The sequence below is a fragment of the Drosophila tropicalis genome, unplaced genomic scaffold (assembly GCF_018151085.1).
Source record: "Drosophila tropicalis isolate 14030-0801.00 unplaced genomic scaffold, ASM1815108v1 contig_859, whole genome shotgun sequence".
In the NCBI taxonomy this organism is placed as follows: Eukaryota; Metazoa; Arthropoda; class Insecta; order Diptera; family Drosophilidae; genus Drosophila; species Drosophila tropicalis.
The window spans coordinates 1,188,027-1,206,105 of record NW_027173353.1 but is presented as its reverse complement, the minus strand read 5'-3'; the positions used below and the strand labels follow the sequence as shown (position 1 = coordinate 1,206,105).

The 18,079-nt window shown below is 35.3% G+C and overlaps 2 protein-coding genes across 6 annotated transcripts in view; one reads left to right on the top strand and one right to left on the bottom strand.

Annotated features, from left to right (window-relative positions):
* Positions 1-1,925: 1,925 nt before the first annotated feature.
* Positions 1,926-18,079, bottom strand: part of cpx (complexin) — a 29,770-nt gene continuing 13,616 nt past the window's right edge. For 2 of the 5 annotated variants that reach the window (XM_068297355.1, XM_068297358.1), the window contains 4 exons: positions 10,687-10,844; positions 10,245-10,377; positions 5,401-6,922; positions 1,926-3,866 (listed from right to left, as the gene is read on the bottom strand). In XM_068297355.1, the coding sequence (XP_068153456.1) occupies positions 6,849-6,922; positions 10,245-10,377; positions 10,687-10,844 (365 nt within the window). In that variant the 3' untranslated portion in view covers positions 1,926-3,866; positions 5,401-6,848. Of the gene's footprint in view, positions 3,867-5,400; positions 6,923-10,244; positions 10,378-10,686; positions 10,854-13,968; positions 14,121-18,079 lie in introns of those variants that run through there. The other 3 variants (XM_068297360.1, XM_068297359.1, XM_068297356.1) reach the window with 3 other exon arrangements.
* Positions 11,261-13,338, top strand: Nepl11 (Neprilysin-like 11). Its single transcript, XM_068297354.1, has 2 exons — positions 11,261-12,317; positions 12,383-13,338. The coding sequence occupies exons 1-2, from the start codon at positions 11,411-11,413 to the stop codon at positions 13,300-13,302; spliced, it is 1,827 nt and encodes a 608-aa protein (XP_068153455.1). The 5' UTR covers positions 11,261-11,410; the 3' UTR covers positions 13,303-13,338.

Below are 18,079 nucleotides of genomic sequence, written 5' to 3'. Positions count from 1 at the left end.
ATAGTCTCGAATTGAACAAGAGAGCTGGCAGATAATGCACATTTTGAAGTTACATAGCACGGCTTCGGCACGAATCTCGTTCCCCAGATGCCAGCCATGGAATCGATCCAATCATCCATTCATTCATCTTGTTCCTTATCCTCCAATTATTGATGTACTCTGAAACCGAAACCGAATCATTTTTCTATTGATGGCGATTTTTAAATCTCGCCACCATTTAGTTATTTGAAGCTTTTATTCGGTCATCTTGTTTAGAACAAGTTTCTCAATGAGCAATTCTTAAAAGCATCACTGAGACGTTTTTTCAATTTGGCTGAAAATACAAGACAAGAAACAATCAGTTAATATGCACACAACAAACCAAAGAAGAGCTAAAAGAAGAAACAAAAATGAAGAGGAAAATCCTATTATAAAACTTGCCTACAGAACATGACAAAACTAAAAAAGAAAGTAAATTGAAAGATTATAGTTAGAGTTGGAGTGAAGTTGAGTAAGAGTAGGGAAGTTTGATTAGATGTGTTTGGTCCTTTATCTGTACTCAATGACAGGACAAATTCTCCCTAAGGGACTGTTATTTTGCAATTTGCTGTGGTCTCTCTGAAGTAACTCGTTAACTTTTTTCATCTTGTGGCTATGTTTCGTTGTGTTGTTGTTGTTGTTGTTGTGTGCGATGAGAGTTATGGACTGAAGTGGATTGAAATAGTTTAGACCATTTACCACCTACCTTTCCTCTTTGGGTAAGTTGATTGGTTTGTTGTAGATTAAAGAGGGTAGCTTAAAAATAACTTTAATATTCCTTTAAACAGAATATATGTATGTAGTTCATTGTGTATACAAATACTTACTAAATTAACATAAGTTGTCCAAATATGCTGATAAACACACATATACACATACATATATGGATAACACTCACCTTTAACCTCTTTTGGAAGGCTTAATACTTATATTTAGGGTATGCAAGTAGTTGAGTTAACGTAGCACATTCCGTTACACAATTATCATTTTCATTGTAAACACAGTGTAATTAGCAGTAGAAAAGAAGAAGATTTAGTAGTAGTAGCAGTAGATATAGAGAGACAGCAGTTTAGTTAGCATCTGGGCCTATATAAAAACACATATATATCTATGTACATATATGTATGTCTGAAGAAAGGTAATTTCTTGTGTTGAAGTCAGAGAGAGAAAGAAAAAGAGATAGACTTAGGAGGAAAAGAGGTAGAAAGAGACAGAGAGAGAGAGTGGGAGATACACATACACACACATATATACAAATACATATACGAAAGATAGATTAGAAAATACATTTAGACTAACAGTCATGCCAAATTAAGTTCGCTATATGTATCAGTTAACAGGCACAGAGACAGACAGAGAGAAAGAGAGAGAGATAGAGAGATAGAGTTTGAGGGAGATTGAGTCACAGTGTAGCTGAAAGAATGGGATTTGAGGCTGAGCTTTTGAGATTAAATGTGTAAGGGTTTTTGTTTTACAATTAACGTTTAAGTTAATGCCAGTTAATTGCTTGCCACCTAAGAATTAAAACCCAATGTATTGTTGTGTTTTCTCATATATATTTATACATATATATATTGTTTTTTATTATTTTTTTTTTTTTTTTTTTTTTGTATTTCTTTTTAATTAAATGTTCAAAGTAACAATATAATTAATCAACTATTAACGCTTTTTCTTTATGGTTTTCTTCTTCATCTCCTTCATCATTGTTTTCGTATGTTTTTTTTTTTTGTGTTTTTGTCGTGTATAGAATTGCTTTCACATCTAATAATGACTTGAATGGTTTCATCTTTTTTTTTTTTGTTTATTCAACATTATTACTTTGTTTTTATTTATATATATATATATATGTATATATATTGTATATATAATTTGTTCTGTTTTATTTTATTTACTTCTGTTTAAATTCATTTCCCTATTAAGTTACACACACATATGTATATGTATTTATATACATATACATACATATGTATATGCAGCATATGTATGAATATATATACTTCAAGATAATTCATATTTAATGATCTCCTTTTCTGTGTGTGGTGTCCTTTTCGTTTTTACTTCCTCTTCTATGATCTCTTTTATCTTTTTTTTTTTTTTGGTTTTCTTTGTTTTTGTGTAACTTGCTGATATACATATACATACATTATCATAACTACAATATTAACGACAAAAAATATATGTATATATATAATATATATAAAACGGAAACAAAACAAAAAATCGGCTGAACCAGAAGTTGTAACATTTCTTTAAACATTTATGATTACGTTAAAATCTTCGTTATGATTGAATAATATGTTTCATTATTTTTTTCAAATATTTTTGTTTTTGTTTGTTGTTGTTGTGGTTTTTACTTTCTTTCAATTAATATAAGTTTTTCTTTTGTTAAACAATTAAAGTTATCTTCAACATCATCGTAGTAATAATAATAATAATAATAATAACAAATATATTTTTGTCTTGTCGTGAGAAAAACGCAATAGAGAGAGATTTACTTATATTGGTTTTGGAATCTAGTTAAACTTTCGCTATATTGTATAGAAAGCATTGTTTCTTTAGTTGTTTTTTTTTTTTTTTGTTTTTTTTTTTTTTTTGTAGTTACCTTTCAAAAGCTAAAAGTTTCATAGATTTGAATAAGTTCAGTATAGAGAGTAGAATTTAGGAATGTTTGAGTTTTGTTTTTCTTTGTAGTACATTTTGTTTTTTCTTTGAGGGGAAATAAAAGTTTGCTCTATTATGTATGTATGTAGTTTAGTTATAGATAGAATATAATAGTTGAAGTTCAAGATTGTTGGATGTCCTTCCATAACGTTCATACATCTTCATCATATAGATCATTATCATTATCATAAAAGTCATCATCATAATTATCGTCATTCATCATCATTTTCATTCGCTTTTCATTTGCGAGCCAAATTAAGGCATTCAATTCGTTCGATCGTTCCAACACTTTGTATGGATCGAAGGAGTATCAAGGAGAGGGCACTAAAGGATTGCTTTGTTAGATTGACAGAGAGAGGCGTGCAAAAAAAAAAAAAACAATAGAAGAAGAGTCGCCGCCGAAATTCGTTAAAAAAAAACTATTTAGAAACTAATTCACTAACATTTCAAAAAGTTCAGCGAAGAGTTGAGAAAGTTGATTTGATCTGATCTTAAACTGTAGAGAATTATTCGTCTCTCGTGGTACATTATTAATACTATATCGATTACCTATCCACACAGTGTTTACTGATCTCATAAGGTATAGCATTTATTTTTTAAATACATGGGTATTTTACTTTTGTTTGTTTGTTTTTAATCTGTACAAAGAAGGATTTGCATAAGCGTTTTTATTTCTTTTAACATTTACAACACCGTATTGTGTATTTTTGGAATGTCTACGTGTATGTGTGAGTGTTGATGTGTGTGTGTGTGTGTGTGTGTGTGGGTGGATGTTATAAGCTGTGGTTTAGCCATATACAAATGAATACCACAACGTTTAGAAATTATATAGATGTTTGTTTTTCATGTACGTATATACATAAGTATGTTTTGTTTATATAATTTGATATATTGTTCTTGTTATTGTTGTTGTTATGTTGTCATGTTTCATTCAAAGAATTGTTTAAATATATATATATATATATATATATATATATGTATTATACATAGTACATATTGTTTTGTTTTTTGTTGTTGGTAACTCTTTTGTTGTAGATGTAGTTGATGTTGTTCTTGTTCTGGTTGTTGTTAAACTTGTACTGGTTGTTGTTGTTTTCTTGTGCTGTTGTTGTTGTTGATGTTGTAGTTGTTGTTGTTGTTGGTATTGTTGATGATGATATATCTTATAAATCACCGAGAGTTCATGTCTGAGATAGAGATAGAGAAATATATAGAGAGATAGAGAGACAGAGAGAGCGAGAGACAGATACGAGAGACAAAGAGGAGACCAGCAAGTCGTAGTAGTTGTTGTTGTTGTTGTTGATGTTTCGTGTTGTTGTTGTTGTTTATATATATATATTTATTTATATATTAGTAGTAGAAGTTGTGGCGCAGATAAAAGATTCAAAAAAAGTGTTTTCAAATCAAAAGAAGAAAGAGAAAGACACCAGAGAAAGAGAGAGATATAGAGAATGCAGTGTGATTAAAACATTTATTAATATATATATTTATATATATAAAGATATAGGAATAGGTATGTATGTATAGGTATTTTGTATGTATGTATATATCGAAGTGAGACAGAAATAATTAAAATAAAAAAAATAAGGGAAAAGTTTATCTTCGTTGCAAACGAAGTCTAATAATGTCCTCTTCAACTTTGCGATATTACGTATACGTATCAAGTATACGTACAAATATACAGAACAGGATAGGAAAAAGGCAGACAGATAGATTTGGTATTGTACATTAAATATACGTAGCTTGTAAATTAATAGGCACACATACACATACACAAACACACACACACACACACATATGCGATTTATGAGCCGCTCAAGTACAATTTGAAATGGAGATCAATTAGTTTTTAAGATTACAATTGAGAAACCTATTGATTAGTAATTTGTGTCACTTCTAACACGTTTCATTACAAGGACGGCTCATGCATTGGCATCTTAGAGAATTTTATTGAAAGTTATATACAATTATATAAAGACATATTTATAGATACATAGGGTAAAAGACAATAAATCCTCAAGAAATTAGATCACTTTTCATGTTCAAATCAACGGACAACGAAAGGGCAATAGTTGTAGTTTTAGTTGAAATTAAAAAGGGCATTGAATATATATTTTTTTGTATTTGTATCTGCAATTGGCTTTTTGTTCTTGGTATTTTTTTTGTTTTTTTGTCTTTTTTTTTTGTCTCTATTTTGCATGCATGTGATCAATATATGTAGGTATATATATATATAGAGAGAGAGAGATTGAAAGAGTGTATTTCAATTCTGTATTATGTATTCTGTCTTTTTAAATTTTTCATAAATTTTTATTTGGTGTGCGCTTATCGGTGAAAAAAATGTATGCTAAATGTATCACAGCAATATGCTCTCGAACTGCCTAGCGTTTCTTATGAACTATTGTCCTTGTCTAAAATGACTATAGCTAAATTTTAAATATTTCTTGTGTTCTTTGATATCATTTTGTTTAATATATTTAATATATATGTATATATATTTATATAAAAATTGCCCACAGAGTGTAAAACCGTCGCTCATTCAATAACCACAAAACAAAACAAAAAAACAAAAAGAAGAAGGTTTAAGAAGAAACAATAACAAATGAAACTTAAGTATTTGGGCCATGTATGTATGTAAGATGGGTAAGAAGTTTTGTTCTTAGTTTATGTGTAGTTAGAGGGTTAGGTAATATAGGTAGTAGATATAGTAGTATTACTTACATTTCAGAAGCATCGATCAGTGATCTCGCATAGATAGAATAGAATCTCAATTGTTGTGTGTAAGTGAATTTTGATTGTTGTTCTTGTTGTTGAAGAAGTTTTCATAATAGTTTGTTCGTATTTTTGTTGGTTTTTTGTTGCTCAATTGAAAAGTTTAGTTAGTTAGTTAAGTATATATATTTAAAGATATATATAGAGAAAGAAACAAAATGTAATAGCTGTTAAAGAACATATTGTTATCTTGACTTTTCATAAGAATCAAAAATTAATTAGGACGAGAGAATGTTTTTTTTTTAAATTATTTTTTTTGTTTTGTTTTTGTTATCGAGTACCCAGCATTTATGTATGTATATCAACGGTTATCTGCAGTCAATTTGAGAATATACAATATACATACTTTTTGTATATATATATATATATAGGTATGTATGTATAATACGTTTTCTGAACCAAAAACTACAAAATTTTTCATCGAAATTACAATATATGTATATGCGCCGATTTAATTCATATTATCTCATACCATATCGGTGTATGGGATATTTCAAGTCCAAAAAAGTGATTTCAGCAACATTTTTCTCGACGGTTTGACATGAATCAGGAACCTCCTCCTCTGTCGTACCATTCGCTTGTGGTTAGTTAGTTTTTTGTTTTGTTTTTGTTGGTTTTTTAGGGGTGGGGGGAGAGGGTTTTGAATTAAATGTTATTCAACTAAACAACGTTTATGTATTTTTGTATATATTTTTTTTTTTTTTTTTTTTAGTTTTCTTTGTTTTGTTTTTCGTTTTGAGTATATTACATTACCATCGAAGCAAAAGTGATTTGAATATTATTTTTTTTGTTTTTAAAGGCGTTTACTATATTTCGTTTATACATAATTTGGTTTATGTTTTAACTACTTTATTTTAAAATTCAATAGGATTTCACCGTCCTGCTCGCATTTTTTTTTTTTTTTATTTAATTTTTTTTTTGTTGTCAAATATGGGCATTTCATTTTGGAATAGAATTGTTATAATCGAATTCATTGATATCGTTAATGCTCCATATATATATTTATTCCATTGATATCGGCTGTAGTTTTACGTTTTATCCAAAAATTTATTATTGCTGCCGAATTATATATGTATGGGTGTGTTTTCTTTTCATTATGGCATGTGGCATATATTATTATGCACTTTTGTATTTAGTTTTCGATTATTGTTAGTACTATGCGATTTTTTTCTCCGGTATTTCTGTTTCGTGGCATTAACTTAACAGGTCTCAATACTCATATCAACAAATTCAATTTAGAGATGATTGAATGATTAGTTGAATATGGGCATAGATTATTATTATTATTATTTGCATTGATTTAATCTCATTTTGTGTTATTATTGTTATTATTATTATTTGTGGTTGTTGCTGTATTTATTTTTAGTTAGTATTATGATGACTGACTGACTGACATATCACTGCATGACACATTTTCCCTCTATTTGGGTTTTTAGCTCATTTACTTGCGTTTCTATTTGATTTTTCAGTTCTGTAAAAAGAAATTGAGTATGGAAACAGCAATAAATAAGCATATTTTGTAGAGTAGACTACAAATGTTTTATGTATGTCAACTGGTTATGTATATGTATTTATTTCAAAATCAAAATAAAAACCAAAAAATGTGGAAAAATTTCTCATGTACAGTCGCCATGACTTCAAAATGTGCAATTTGGTGTTTTAGGATCGCGATGTGAACGAATGCATGTGAGTTTCAAGTACAGTAGTTTAAGTAGTTGGCATTCGATGCAGTGTAAAGAGTAATTAAGTAATTGTTTCGTTTTTGCTAAAAATCAAATTCAAAACTCAAGCTTACTTTAGAGAACTTAAGAGTAAATTAAATGTATTCAAATAGAAACAATTTTTTGCTTTAGATTATCTGGTAGTGGTTAGAGTAGAAGTAGAAATAGCAGCAAGAGATTAGTAGAAGAAGGATTTTATCTGTCAACAATATAGAAAAAGTGTGATAAAAGGTAAAAGTATTGCGAGGGCTTTATGACGTCTAAACTGGTCTGGTAACAATACAGATTTCTATAGGTAAATAAGTCAATGTAATGCAAGATAAACTCTCTGAGAGTGCCTCTTTCCTAGACTCATTTTCCTACTCTCTAATTTGAAGATGAAAAACTTGAAGAACTTTATATTTGAAGTCATAATAAATTTATATTCAAAATACTGCATTAAAAATATTATAAGCTTTACATTTAGTGGCTTAAAATCAAAAGACACTTAGTCTCATGAAAGCAAGATCATTCTTTTCGGCCATCATTAGATTGATAAAAAGGAAAAACTTAGGAACAGACGGACAGAACTCCCAGCATCTAATTTTATAATTTAGTTGTATTTACAACACATTCAAAACTTGAAATATGTATTATGATGAGTCTTTTTTCGTTTCTAACTTGATTTAAATTGATTTAAAATAGGAAAATGTTCACATTACACGATAAAACAAATCGTTTATGTTGACAAAATATGAATTAAAAATGGAGTTGAAGATCGAAGAGTCGAATCGTGACTAGGCTAACATTTTATTCTGACATTTATGGTCATAGAACTCATTAAGGATCATAATCACAGAGAGGATTCAAAAAAGGTAGTAGTCGACTAATTAAAGGAATCAAAAGCTAATCAAATTATACGATATGGGCAAAATGTCCCTTGTAAAGTAAGCCATAGGGGTCCAAATCTATATATAACATTTGATTTATGATCTATGCTATCAGCGATGCAACTACTTTTCTAGTAATAGTCAACTATTTATCATTTAGCCCTCGCTAGTGTAAGTAAGAGTTAAGAGTCACAGTCACATAGGTAAGTAGGCGTTAATGACAGATGATAGATAGTTAGATAGTTAGATGATATTCGGTGCAAGAAAAGAAAATACACATACATATGCAGAATATATGCAGTATATATATTTCACATACGCTTTCGCATAGTGTAAAATACATATACCACATACACACAGTATTTGTTTATTAAGAAGAAAGAGTTAGACAAGAGGGAAAAGGTTGTTGTTGTATTTGTATTTTAATAAATATATTCTGTTTTTGAGAGTGTTTTTTTTTTTTTGGCTCATTTTAAAAATATTTTTTCTTTGTTTGTTTTATGTATTGTTTTTTTATTTCAACTGCAACTTTTTTTTTTGTGTTTTTCAACGTTAGGTTTTGCAGTTTTTTGGTTTGTTTTTTTTTTATTGTTTACTTTTACATTTAAATTAATTTATTTTTAGGCGTGTTTAGTTTCCAAAATGCAAGCCATTAAATATTCAAATTATAAATGCAAAAAATAAAAGAATATAGCTAATCGATTAGTTGGTGCAGTTGGGTGAGTTGTAATAATGTAAAATTAAATATTAAATTCTTAAAACTAAACTAATATAAACCCTCCCATCGAGAGACTTCAACTGTCTAAAATACATTATCTCTATTTCTTTTAAGAAGTCTTTCTTTAGTCGATATTTTGTTTGAGTCTTGAGTGTTTTATTTGAAAGTTTTGTTCAACCAACTTTTATTGGATATTTCTTGATGTTGTTTATTTGTTTTTCGAATAAGTAAAGATAGTAGAAGAAGGAGAAAGCAGAGATAGTAATTGGAAATTGTTGTGGTTTGTAGTGGTTTCGTTTTTGATTAGTTAGTTGGTTACTTTGTTGTGGTGGAGTTTACATGAATACAAAATGTATTACAATTAGATAACCACGCACACACATACACACACACGCACACACACAGCAAAGAAGGTAAAACATGTTAACGGAATGGACTCACTTACCTTAGTCTAAGTATTTAAAACATACATAATTGGACTTTAGGTTTTTTTTTTAGTTGGTGTAATTTGTTGTGTGTGTGTATGAAACCTAAGTACAATGCGACGATAGTCAAATCGTCTAAACAGTTAGTTAGTTACTAAATTATGTATTTGTACTAACATCAACTATTTCAACTTTAGAAGTAGTAACCCAGACTCAAATACAATATGGAAATATATATTTACTATATGAAAGTTTGATTTCATAAATAATATATAAAAAACATAAATTTCTAATTAAAGGTGAGAGAATATATACACAAACACACACACAAAGATATGCATGTGTGCCCACATATATATATAGAAATTAGATTAAGTAAAATAAATATATAATGAGTGCAATTTACACTTGAGTTTAATAGATTAGACGCAGTTCATGTTCACATTCGTTGCATTGAAATGAAAGTTTATAGATTATCCTTATTCTTCGCATTTGTTTTCTCTTGATAGTTAGTTGAAGTATTAGAGAGTTGGATAGTTAGGAGAGGTCGAGTTAGATTTAGTGTAAAGTTGGTAAAGATTTGATATACGCACAGGAAACAGATTATAGATAGAGATAGGTAGATGGATAGCATTAGAGTTTTAGATAGTTTAGTTGCACTTAAGTAGATGTAGATAGATACGAGATAGTTACGCACAGACACACACACACAGAGATAATTCTAATAGTTTGCTACATTCAAGCGTCGCATAGTTTATAGCTGTTTAGATTTTGATTAGTAGATGTCGTTTGTTTTTTTTTTTTTTTTTTGGTTTAGTTTTTAGTTGTTTTAAAGGTTTAAAATAATAATAAAATGGAAATAATCTGAGAGATTCTCATAGACAGACAGATAATTAATAATTAGCTTGGTAAGTTATATAGTAGGTACACACATAATATATAAATATAATAGATAGATTAGCAGGAGAGTAAGTAGTCAGATGCCATTTTTGTGATAGAAGCGACGTCGACACACACAAAGAGGTAGAAGACAGAGGGGGAATCAACAACAATAACTTACTTGTAAAATCGTCGAGCTCTTCCTGCTCTGCCTCGGCGGCCAACTCTTCGGGCGTCTTCTTTTTCCTCATCAATGGGTTAGGCTCTTCCTGTGGTGCCGCTTCAACGATTTCCTCTTTCTTCTTGATATTGTACTGTAGGTGTGTTTTGTGTGTGTGTAGAAGGGGGTGTGGGTATACAAAATTGGTTAGGTTGGATATTGGCTTCAAGGTATTTTCTTTAGGTCTAACACTTTGTGGGGTCATGGCTTTTGTTGTTGTTGTTCCTTTGTAATTCAATCTGACTCCGTTAGGGAGTCGCTTATATAAAGGACTCCCTACTAGAGTCAATTTGAACTGCCGCAGGAAGTTCTTGGGCCACTTTAGATTATGCTTATGCACTTATGAAAAAAAAAAAAAACGAACCAAAATAAAGAGAACAAAGGTGGAATCCTTTTTGCTTACCTTATCGCGTATGTCCTGCCTCATCTTTTCGCGCTCTTCCTCCATTTTCCGGTGCTTCTCCTTGCGTCGCTCTTCAGCCTCACGTATGGCCTCCTGACGCTCTCTCTCCTCCTCCTCTGCCTTTTCCTTGTCATCGCCATCATCACCGCCATCACCTCCTACAGCGCCTACAGCGATTAACGATTGAAAAGGTTTTGGAATATATTATTAGTATTTTTTTGTATTTTTTAGCTTGAATGCATCTCTTATCTCCCCTAGTTCAGTCTGGCTTCGATTAAATACTAAAATCTACATTTAACTCGACACAAAAATCGGCCATGACCAATTTTATAGAGGCTTGCTGTTTGATGTTTTGACATTTTGACACATTTGATTACATTTTGAATTGAATTTGTTTCCCCCGAGATGACTAGCAAACCAATTGAATAGATTTGGCTACATATTTTTTTTCTTTCGTTTGGCTTTAGGTTATCGCTAGCCATGCCAGTGACACTGGCAAAGCGATTAGTTGGTTAAGTGGCGTTCATCATTGAATGGCCCCAAAAAGCGTTTAACTCAGTGTGTAAACATAAGCGAAACGAGGAACAGACTAGACGGAAGTGAATTTGACATAGTATAAGCTGCGATTTAGTTTTTTCCGACCTTTCTCTACGCGTCTACGGTCAAAGTGGTGGAAAAAGTGATAGTGGAAAAAAGTGCTCATTCCGTATTTGTATGCCAAAGAATGTATTTGGTAGTGATTTTACTCTTGGCCGCAACGCGTGCCTCGCAATGTACCTCAATTAGTGTGGAAAATGATCTTTTGCATTTCTCCTACGAGCTGGAACAGCAGCTGGACACCAGTTTTAAGCCTTGTGAGGATTTCTATGGCTATGTCTGCACCCGGAATGCTAATCTCAATCAGACGGTGCAACAGCAACGTTTTCAACATTTCCTTAAAGTGGCCAACGATGAGCAATTATTGGATGTGGAATTGCAATTGATAAATTTCTACAAGTCCTGTGAATCAAATCGTGGCATAGATGCCCTAAAGATATCACAATTGTATAGACAGAGTGGCGGTTGGCCAGCTCTCGAAGCTGGTGCCAAATCCCAGAACCGAAGTCAAGAGCTGGCCAAAAATAATCAGACATTGACTTGGCTTACATTACTGGGTCATTTCCATGAAATGGGATCGCCATATTTCTTTGAAACAGTGGTCACTATGAAGTCCAATAAGCGTCTGGTTACCATTCAACCGGACACAAGTCGTCGCCAAACAATGCGAAAGTTTGAGCAACGTGTAAGCGAACTATTCCAAGAGTTTGGCATTGAACAAAGTCGGGCTCATGTGGCGGCCCTTGAAGTGCTTAGCTTTGAGCGAAGTCGACGTGAGATTATCAAAAGCGACTATATAGACGACCAGGTGCAGTTTAACTATGCCAATTTCAAGCGTGGTCCTTTGGCAAATGTCACGATCGGACGACTTGACTGGGATGGCTATTTCAGGAGACTTTTGGCCGGCAAAGTGCCCCAATCGAATGACATAATTGTGATTAAGCAGCTGCCCAGATTGATGGACTATTTTCTATTGCTGCAGAATACTACTATGCATAGATTACTGAACTGGATGTGGTCAGATTATCTAATGGGTGGGTAGAACCATGGGATAGCTTTAGAATGACGCAAATTTCTGATACTTTCCTGCCCTATGCAGATATTACATCATCCAATTGCCAGGAACTGGCTGAAACCTATATGGGCGATGTCTATGCCCATGTGGTGCAACGTGTGAGTGCTGATCGCGTCGAGTTGGCCGAAATGTATTCGGCCATTGGTAAATCTTACAGGGGACACTTTTCTGGCTCCATCAATGGTACCATGTGGATTGATGAGGTGTCCCAGCAAAGCTCTCAGCAATTTCTTGGCCGTGTAATGCATTTGTCCCTGGATGGAGATGAGGGTCTGGATGCAGCCTACCGGGAACTTATATTAGGTCGTCGTAGTTTCTATCGCAACTTGGAGAAACTTAAACGTTTTCAGCGCAAACGTCAGCCACCGCCTCAGCCGGCCACGGATCAATTGCGACAATATGCCCAGGTCTTTGATGCTGTCAATGCTGTTCTGGGGAAACAGAACTTGAGTACTCCGCTCAACTATTTGCTGGTGGGAGAGTATTTTGCCCGCAATCTTGTGGCCGCCGGCAGTAGCAGTCGAACTCCAGGTGCCTGGCGTAGCATGGATACAGAGAAAGAGTTTACTCTCTTCAAGAACTGCAGTGGAATTACAAGTGCTAGTCAAGTGAACTCGAATGATTTACTACTCGGCATATTGGCACATCGGGAAAGTTGGTCTAGCTACATAAAATGGTTAAGTCAACCTATGGGATCTCAACTGCAAAGGCGTCTGGATTCGTTGCTCAATGTGGGACGGCTTAAGTTGTCGCTTAAACGTCTCTACTTCATTGGAAGTCAATTGATCGACTGTCGCTATAGACTGAGTGCAGTGCAGCAAGAACGCCGAAGGGAACTAAGTCATGCCATTCTAAGGCATACGCCGGAATTCAGTGAAATATTCAATTGCCGTGCCGGAGATGCTCTCTACGGACAAGCAACACAGAATTGTAATGTATTCTAAGGGGTAAAGCAGAGAATAAACTAAAATTAGATTTCAGTTAATTTTGCGAAGAGTGAAGTGAAATTTTGGCTAAATCTACTTAAGACCAGCACACACACACACATATAAATTGGACCTTGAACTTTTAGTTTGCCTTACAAAAACAAACATACAAAAATCAATAAGATTGGCATAAGATAGACAGCACAGTTGGCCGTCGCCTAAAGTTGAGCGCTTAATTGATTGATTTTTCTTCTCGTCTCGGATTTTTCTTTAGTTGTTTTCAAGCATATGTTTACAGTTGGCACGATTACGTGTTGTACAATATATGTATGTTCTGTGTGTCTATGTAGTTGTGTTGAACGTTTGTTTGCTTGTATGTGTGTGTAGTAAGGTAAAATAACGAAAGTTACTCATAAAAAAACTTACATTGAAGAGAGTTTTCGTTTTACAGTTTACAGCGTTTGGTTTTTGTGTGTAATAAGAGAGAAAGAGAGAAATAGCGAAAGAGAGAGTGAGTAAGTAAGTAAAAGAGAGGGAGAGAGAATGAAATAGTGATGAAGAGATATACGTTTCGTATTTGTTTAACAAAATGCACTTTGCACAAAACATTGATTTCAACAGAATGTGTTAATTTTCGTTTTGTTGTTTGCAAAAGTTCTTTTTCGTTTCATTTTGTTTTCATACCAATGAAATTCATGATTTCTAGGCGCCTTTAGCCAATGCTATCTCTCCGTATTTGTGCCTTTTGTTAATCACGTTGCGAAAGGAGCGAAAGTTAAATGCAACCGATGCCTTAGCCGATGCTGGCACTACTGTGCGCCTCAATGCGCCGCTTTCTTCTCACACACGGGGCAGGAGTCGCTGCTGTCGCTGCTGCTGCTGCTACTGCTACAACAACTGCTGCATTTGTGACACACTGACGCCGTAGTGTCCAACGATAGCTGCCTCGTGGTTGTGGTAGTGGTCGTCGTTTGCGTTGTCGTTGTCGTTGCCATGACTCTAGCGATCCAATCGATTGTAACATTTTACAAAAGCGCAAGACGAAGTAGTGCGAACGCGTCAACGAGCTCACACGAACTGAACACTGAACTGAACTTGATTGTTGCCTACTTTTTGGGGCCACTGCGAAAGGATGCGATGAATGCTTATTGCTGAAGATTGCTGCAGCTGGCAGCAGCAGAATGGAGTCAACTTTAGCCACAGAAGTGCAAACGTGGAGTAGGAGTATTTGCAGCATTTGACTGGCTTTTTATGTCCTGTCGCCAGCAACCAAAGGCTGCAGCGCGTCAGCAACAGCGACAGAGAAGTTGTCGCCGGCATCGCTGGACCGCGTCGTGATTTGAGCTTAAGCATTGATGATGATGATGATGATGATGACCTAACCAGCAAAACTGGGGGATGACTTTGGACTTGAAGGTCTAAGCGCTTGCGCAGTTCTCATTAAGCTCTAGAGGAATAAGGGATTTTGAGTTTGAGAATCTCGATGATAACAGCAGCAGAGGCAGAGACCGAGACTGAGGCAGAAGCAGAAACATCGTCAGCAGCAGCAGCAGCAACTGCGACGACATCATCAACATTTTTACCCTCTCCAATTATTGTTGTTAGCAACATATAGGCTGGCAGTTCAGTTGACGTCAGCTGCGACGTTGACATCGGCAGCGGCGTAAAATAGCGCAAACGCACAAAAAATTCCCACGAGTTGTGCTCTTGAGCGTTTTTTCCAGAGCATGCTCAGCAAACGGAGGGTGTTTACGGGTGTGCGTGTGCGTGTGTGTGGGGGGAAGACATACTTTGTTTAAGCCCGTTTAACTGGCACCCAACCCCACATTGTTCCCATTGCTCATGCTGTGCGAGCGCTCTCGCTCTCTCTCGCTTTCTCTCTGTGTGTGTTTGTGTGTGTGTGTTGGAGGAAAAGGCAACGCACATTAAATTGAATTTATAGTCATCAATTTGCTGAATAGCTTTGTGAATGAACTTTTTAGGGTGACTGTGACTTGATTTGCAGACGTATTTATTGTTTTCATAAATTAGTCAAAGTATTTTATAATAAAAAGAATTGATTTCTAAAGAAATGGTGTCAAATGGCATTGACTACCTCGCTTCCCCACTCCACTGCTCGTTCGGCCATTCTATTCGATTCCCCCTTGCTACTACGCTCATGAATACTAGCAAATATTGCGCTTTTATGAGACTTTTGTAATTTGCTTTATGAACTTTATGAACTTGCCCATTTTAACAACTTCCCCACTCACAAGAATAGGGAGTGCAATAGAGAAAGAGAGTAGCGGGGAAAGAATTTTATTTCTATGAGTGTATGTGCGTTGAATTTCCTGCAAAAGTCTTTAAGCTACTTGGAGTCCGGAACGAACGATGAAGTACGAAGATGGAGTAGGAGCCTTGTGAATGCTCACTCCTCCTCTGCTTCGTTGTCGACTGCTGCATGGAGTGCACAATTCAATTAAAAACTAATCAAGCCTATTGTAATATAATTATCATGCCAACATAATTAACACTGCTTCTGCATGGTCTTTTAGCTCTTACAGCTTCTTCAACAGCTTTCATTCTAGCCACCCAAGCCCCACAGAGACCACTTTGTCTTCTTCTGTTGCCTGCTTTGCATTCTTCATTTATCTTTTTTTCTCTTCTTGTTTTTTGCTTTTTGCTTTCGGGTCTAATGGAAATGGACAACCCGTTAGCGTTGACCATTGATGTTCCTTTAAGGCTTGCGGAAGCCTTCAATTTGCATGAGAAATGCTTCTGACAGGCCCAAAAAAAGGGGAGACAAGAAAGATAACAGAAAATAAGGAAAATCAGTCTGTCTATACAAATTGGTTGTTGGTTCTTGGTTCTTGGGGTTTTTTGCTTTCATTCTTTTTTATTTCTTTTTTTTTTTTTTTTTTGCCGTTAAAAGCTTTACTTTTCGCTGCGTGTCATGGGCATAATGAGGGTACTTAATACCTAGTCCATGTGAGTGAGAGCTAAGGAATAGGATGGGGGAGTGGAATGGGCAAGTGGGAATGCGATTGGGGTTTGGGAGGTGATGATACATATATCCACAAAGTGTTTTCTGGCCAAAGTCATAAGTCTGATATACGAGCTACTATCTGGGGTTTGGGATAAGTCTAGGTCTTAGTGAAAGAGAGAGGGAGAGAGAGAGATGGATAGGGAGTGCGTTTTATTGCTTCGACTGCTATTTTGAATACCAACACGTCAGCGGCTGTTCATAGGATAAGGAAGGATGGGCCAAGGATACCAAGGCGCAAATGGAACGTGGCCAAAGTCAAAGTGAAACTATGGAGCTACGTAATTGTCTTATATGCATGGGCATAGCATCATCAACATCGTCGTCGTCATCACCATCATCATCCGTATGGATGTGGTTGTGTGAATGCGGATGCGGATGCTTCGTTGGTGACATTTATGCGACTTAATACGCGCACGCTAAGGGAATAAAACATTAGAGTTCAGTTCAGTTGAGTTCCGTTTTTCTTCTCATTGGGATGTGGTTGTGTCTCACAAGGCACAAAAAACAAAAAAAAAAAAAAAGGAAAGGAACAACACCAAGACCAAAATGGGAATGGGAATGGAAATGAAAATGGAAATGGCATGGGGAAGTTTTAGCCATTTGTGCCGAGTGTTTTATGCCTTAGTCTCTCTCTTTTTCAGTCTCCCGCCCTCCTTAAGATCCCAGTTCAACTTTAGCAATTCTCCCCCCGGTCGGTTGGGCCACTCCCCTGCAGGATGCTGCGTAATTTTGCTTCTTGGCCTTCGTTGTAAGGAGTTGGTGAAAAGGCACGAACGGCAAATTATTTTCTTGCTTAATCCGGTTCAAGCCCGCTGAGCTTTGTTAGACTCCAAGAATCTACGCACGCATCTGGGTCAAAGAGATGGTACGTACAAATGACAGGAAGGCAAGCGGAAGGCTCTACGATCCTGTGTGTCCGTGTGAGGGTGTATATAAGTATGTATGTATGTGTGTGTATGTCTTCTAAGGGAAATGTTGGCTTAATATGTACGTTAAGCCGATGCCGGTGCCACTGACACCCCTCGCTAATGTTTTCATTGTCATAGTCGCTAATAGCAACAACCATATTCCCGCTGTAATTACATTTTAACAGGCTCAAAGAGCCTGATATTTACTTATGGCCGCACTCGCCTTCACACTGCTGCCACTTGGTAGAATTGTACCAAGAGTATATGCCGGACCCCTCCCCCCATATCTCTGTATCTATTCAGCTCAGTCTTTCCTCGTGTGTGTGTGTGTGTGTGTGGGGCATAAGTAAGTAGCGGGCGGTCTTTGAGTGCGTGTGCAAGTGTTGAAATGATGTCGGCTAAGGCATTGCTTTTTCCTCTCTCTTTTTGCCTTTATGTGGGTATGGGTTGTGTGTGTGTGTATGTGTTGACTTGTGGCTGCTTATGACTCTTCATAATGACGCAAGACCGAGTAAATCTCATTGCCATTTCGCTGGTTGCACACAATTCTTTTCTTTTAGCGCCAGCAATTAGTTGTACGTAAGTCTCATCACAACTCAACTACCCCCAACCCTTGTCCTTTTTGGGCCTCATCAGTATCCGCACTGGCCGCCACCCGCCATCCGTCACCCTTCACCCTTAAACCCCCATCTACACACCCCATCCCATCACTCATCCAGCAGCCCTTTGTGGCATGTTTGGAATGCGTCTTCATGTCGTGGCAAAAAGGCAAAATTTGACAAAAACAAAAAAAAGGACCAAAATAATGCTGCACAGCTGCTGATGTTGCTGCTGCTGTCTGACAGCTGGTAAACTGCATGCA